This window comes from Dendroctonus ponderosae, unplaced genomic scaffold (assembly GCF_020466585.1).
Source record: "Dendroctonus ponderosae isolate FM_Combo_2020 unplaced genomic scaffold, Dpon_F_20191213v2 Dpon_F_20191213_1, whole genome shotgun sequence".
NCBI classification, from domain to species: Eukaryota; Metazoa; Arthropoda; class Insecta; order Coleoptera; family Curculionidae; genus Dendroctonus; species Dendroctonus ponderosae.
The window spans coordinates 9,912,454-9,917,773 of NW_026017110.1; the positions used below are offsets into that span (position 1 = coordinate 9,912,454).

The 5,320-nt window shown below is 31.0% G+C and overlaps 2 protein-coding genes across 20 annotated transcripts in view; one reads left to right on the forward strand and one right to left on the reverse strand.

The window, feature by feature from the left end:
• Nucleotides 1-5,320, reverse strand: part of LOC109545209 (histone deacetylase 11) — a 78,738-nt gene that overhangs the window by 27,921 nt on the left and 45,497 nt on the right. The gene's annotated exons all lie outside the window — the stretch shown is intronic.
• LOC109545208 overlaps nt 12-5,320 on the forward strand; it is a 51,595-nt gene continuing 46,286 nt past the window's right edge. Inside the window, exons 1-8 of one of the 19 annotated variants that reach the window (XM_048660820.1) lie at nt 12-135; nt 199-257; nt 1,807-1,931; nt 2,010-2,098; nt 2,162-2,342; nt 2,418-2,645; nt 2,769-2,927; nt 4,638-4,784. In XM_048660820.1, coding sequence (XP_048516777.1) covers nt 1,869-1,931; nt 2,010-2,098; nt 2,162-2,342; nt 2,418-2,645; nt 2,769-2,927; nt 4,638-4,784 — 867 coding nt within the window. In that variant the 5' untranslated portion in view covers nt 12-135; nt 199-257; nt 1,807-1,868. Of the gene's footprint in view, nt 258-1,806; nt 1,932-2,009; nt 2,099-2,161; nt 2,343-2,417; nt 2,646-2,768; nt 2,928-4,637; nt 4,785-5,320 lie in introns of all 19 variants that reach the window. The other 18 variants (XM_048660818.1, XM_048660817.1, XM_048660824.1 and 15 more) reach the window with 18 other exon arrangements.

Consider the following 5,320-nt stretch of genomic DNA (forward strand, 5'->3'; position numbering starts at 1 on the left):
GGAGTGGGCAATCTATAGTTGTCTTCATCTATGGTTTGGATCGGTTCGAGTGGGTTCGAGATCATATGTGGCAATTGTTCTATTGTCAATGTGATTATAAAATATGATCAATACTTGTTGCAATACAAGTTGTAAGTATGTAGTGAACAGTAAATTAGGTACCTAAAATACATTTTCTATCTCGTGTGAAAATTCTAGGGAAATAATGGATATTTCAAAGCAATAATTAATTACCTACATAGCGGTAGATATGTGACGTGAGTTCATGGCATATTTTTATTTATTTGTTACTTTTAAGAATTTTTTGAAAATCGAAGTGTTTGCATCACCAAATAATGATTACTTAGTGAAATAAGTTGGTCTTGGTGCAGACTTAACGCACAAAATTGAATCAAAATTAGCTCATTTCTCTTATATAACTAACATATTTAGACAATGTCTGAATCCTCCTAATAAAATCTGCAATCATCTTTTGTACGAGGGAATTCCGACTACTGATGGGCTCCCCCTAGTCAAAGTTTTACAAAGACTTAATTTCTATGAGGTTGCCAAACACTTTGGTCGATGTAACATGATTTGTTTGTAAAAAAACATGCTTTTGTCACGAATAGCGTGCAAGAATGTTTGAGGACGTACTCTTTAACAGATTCTATTGATGCGCAGTTATGTGAAACGCGTTTCAAATTAAAACTTTTATTGAACAAAGCAGAAACCTGTTTGTGCAAGAAATAGTTCAAGGTTCAAGGCATTCAATATCAACCTGGATGTTGGAAACTTTCTGCAGGTCTGGAAACTACTTTTTAGTAGTTTTCACAATTTTGAATTTTGAGTCGGAGTTGGATTGGCGTTTTTGAAACTCGTAGAGGGTGCACAAATCAAAAATATTTTCTATAGAACATAAGTTTGAAAACCTCCAATTCGCATATTGAAATATTTACACACATAGTCGTTAATTTACCTTATGCGACATTAATTATCCACGTTTCTTTAAAAATAACTTTTAACAATCTTTAGGAAGTAACAGTTGTTAACTTTTAATTTGTTTCATGTGTAGTTTATAGTGAAAATMTGTTTTTCTAATRGGCSTCAGCTGTATTGAAAAGAACCTTAGCTTCTTCAGTCAGGGAAACTAAAGTGTCTATCAAAGTCAACTATTTTCAACCAGTCGTAACTGTAATTTTTTTAAAATTTTATTTGGCATCATCGAGTCCTATGAGTTGACTAATATGTGAATAATTTGGGTACAAAAATTTGAAACTTTCAATTTAGAATTTGTATGGGCAAGAGAACTATTTATTTACCAGAACTGGAAACAGTAATTTAAAAAAACTGCAACTGGGCAAAATTTGCGTGTTATTGTTATAACTGCCGCTCTCGCCACAAAGTATTGGTTATTGACTTGATAAAGTTTAATGATAATTTTGTGGAAGGAGTATTACATATTTATATTGAAATTTATACACGATGGGTATACGACATAAATTGAAAAAGTCTTTGAATTGTCGGAATCTGTGAATGTTTCTCACATTTTTGAACTTGGTTGTAAGTTAAATTGAAAGTAAAAAAATTGTCTCAAATGGCTTGATTATATTTTGAAATGTATTATTATTGCAGTTTAAGATATTAACTCCTTATAAAAGTATATTTTCTTTTTTTCGCTGATATCACATTGGATTGAATGTGATTTAAATAGGATAATCAATTATTCGAACAAAGAAAATTTTGCGCATTGTAGTTATGGAAACTATGCATAAACAATGCCGGAAAATGGTTGTTATTGTTCAGCACCTCTCCGTATTGTTTTAGCTGGGAACAGGAGACAGTGCTATTTAGTTATTAGTTAGAATCCTATTTTGCAACCGGATGGGATGAGATTGTTACACATTTTTGTATATGGAACTTTATATTTTACTAATTTATGTGTACAAGAGGTAAGTTGTGCTTCGCTTTAATGAATATTTACTTTGCAACTGTAATAATTCAAAATCTACATCTATAAATTATTTTAGAATGATGTCGTTGCAGTTGGTAAATACGATTTGCAGTGTGGTGATTATCGAAATATACTGAAAGCTCCAAGCAAGGTTACTAAAATAAAGTATGTAAAAGTAGTTATTCAAGATGTGTGTATTTAATAAAAAATTTCCTTATTGTACTTTAGGTTGCTAAAAAATGTTGAAGCTCTGTACAGTGTTACATCCGAAAAAGCAGTAAGTTGCGTAGTTAATAGCGCAAACTGCACGTTAATGACCTGGAATATTATTCGAGGTTTGGAAATATTTCTTAATAAACATTTTAATAACACTGGAACCAGTGGAATTATCCAATTTGGGAATAATATGGTAACGACAAATTTATCTCCATCATGCTGCTGGTTCTTGAATTAACAAATAATATATAAGCTAATTTTTGAATAGATTATTCCTGGATATAATTATTTGCTTCACGTTATTATGAAAACATCTTCGGGCATCTTTGTGGAAAATAGTTTTAATCTCACGTTCGATGCAAATGACTGGCTTGAAGACAAAACTGCATTTTTGGGGAATTTAGAGTTAACTACTGGATGTTACGCTATACCTTCCACTCTTCCTATTGTGGTAAATGCTAATGTTACTTTGTGCGGAGATATTCCATATTATTACGTGAGTGTTGAGCTGTATTAATTAGTTCAAAATTAGTGCTTTAGTTTTACTTTTAACCGTTGCACGCGTTCCTCTGTACGTAAATACATATATTATATTCAACACTTTCTTCTATGTTGCCAGTTTCGATGGTTCTTTGTCACAGATGACCAAAAACTAGAATTGGAAGAGAAAAGTTCAGAACTAATAATTTTTCCCGATTCAATAATAACTGAAAATGCTAAAATTTGCAAAATACAATGCAATGTTCTTGACTTTGAAAACAATTCAATTATTTTGGAGGTGAGTGAAACTTTTAATAATAGTTTGGGTAGAAAATATTTTTAAATGTACCATTGCATATACTATACAAAAACGTATATTTATTACAAATCTAGTATACGTAGCAGCACAGTTGAATTCGTAATCTTAATTACAGAGAGAATCATCGTAATTGCATCACATCGTAATTGCAGAGAGAATCTTCGCTTATTTCTGCCTTGGATTTGCCATTCCTTTTTACCTGCGATCTTAACGATTTCTTCTTATTGTCAAAACACAATTACTGGAATTTTCTCTATTTTTATGCTCATATTTCCTATTCTTAACGCGTCGTGTCAAATTACTAACTTATGTTTAAGTACGAACACACGGTGTTTTACATTTTTACATACATAGTGTTACCATTAATTGAAGCGAAAATAGCATATACTAAAACTTAAAATTTACTGTGTATGTTCAAATTGTGAGTTTAGTATACTATTTTGAACACATTTGCAATATTTGAATACCATTTAATGTGATGCTATTATGTGTAATTTTGTGTTTTAGTTTTGAATTGGTTTAATTAATTTTGGCTACAAGATTAAATCTGTTTCCACTCTATTTCATTATCAGATTTACTTCTGCTACTTACTTTACAGAAGTAGATCTACAGATGCAAAGTAAAACCATAAAGTTAATAAATAATTACTATTGGAAAGGCTTGGTCATAAAAGGAAGAAGGCTTTGAATTGGAAGATGAAATCAGACTTGTGCATGAGATAACGCCAATTGTGACTGGAGTAATCTTGCGAATGTATGAGGAGTAACGAAAAATTACTCCCAAATTCAAAGAGTTAAAATTAACCATAAATTCGTGGAAGGATGAGCCGAAGAAAATTTTGACGTACTCTTAAAGAACTGAGTCAAAAAATACCTACATATTTTTGCAGTGAAAGTTTGTAATTAATGCGTTCAACACTATCTGAATATAGTTATATTAACTTTAAATTCCGGTCAAAGATAATAACAAGAAGTATTGATATTCAGATACAAATCCCATTGCCGATCAAAAGTAGGTGATTAGACAAGTATACCTGCAAGTGGCAGAAGGGCGATCATTCTCCTAACATGATGCATTGAAATTCATGCTTTTGTGGAAATCATTCTAAGGTTGAAAGAGATTCTTTCAAAAATCCACAAGCGAACGTATTTTAACAATTATTTAATTTTGATTAATCAAAGTATTTTAATCAAACTGGAGTTTTGTGGGTCTTTAATGCCTTATGCCACTCTGTTTTTGAAGATGTTTTTGCAAAAGTAGAGCTCGACTATAACACTGTATTAAAAATACTGGTGCTTATCGACATCGTCTGCATCTGGATATTAGGAAGATAACTGTTGCTAAATGAGCGAAATTCATTACAATATTCAAAGACCCATTTCTTCTATATTGGCTATACAATATATTATTTGTTCAGATATATTGTTATTAATAGTTTCAATTAATTATTGATAAGCCAAATCAATTTCAATCAATTGATTGATCAAGTGATGATAATATGAAATTGACGTTTTTCTAATATAATTTTCATTATTTTCATTTTGATTTTGATCGAAAAAAGTTATCTATTGAAATCTAGTGCTTCAGTTGTGTTTATCTGAATACCTGCACTTTTGAGGTCCATTATAACATTCAGTTTCGCTAGTTGTATATTCTCTTCTTTACAACGTAGTTTTTTTACTTTTCAGGCTTCAGTTGATCTGCTTCTCACTGCTCCACTGGAAATCCAACTTCCGGAAATTTTCTTACCCTTTAATTACACGACTTTTAACAGGGGTGCTCCAATATCCATCGAACCGTATATATTATTGCCCAAACTAATGGAGGATTATCAGGTGAAGAAGACGCGTTCTAACAAAACGATTTTAGCTGTGAAAGTTTCACCGATTAACTAGAATGAAATGAGAATGGGTATGAGCACATGCATTTCAACTTGCATCCTTCAAGTGCAGTTGAGTCCACCAAAAATTTATAATTCCAAAGTTTATCGATTTGTTACTATATTATAGATTTTCAGAAAAGGTGAAACAAATATTGAAAGGGGTGGATATTAAATACTTAGTAAACTCAAATCATTCGAGATGAGAACATTCGCCGAACGAATGTTTATTTTAAGGCTTTTATTTTAGAATTTATAATTAATAATGACCGCGAACAAGTAATTAAATGAAAATTAGTAGCAGAAAAATCAGATCAGTGAAATATATAGGTACTTTCCAAACAGTTGTGGACCAGTACTGATAATTTCATATCTTTATATTGAGTATATTTGCAATTGTTTCTTTTAAAAAGATAAAACTTCCTCACGTTTTTTTTATTACATATTGATAAATAAAAAAGTATACATATAGCTGTCGATGTGAGTAGACGT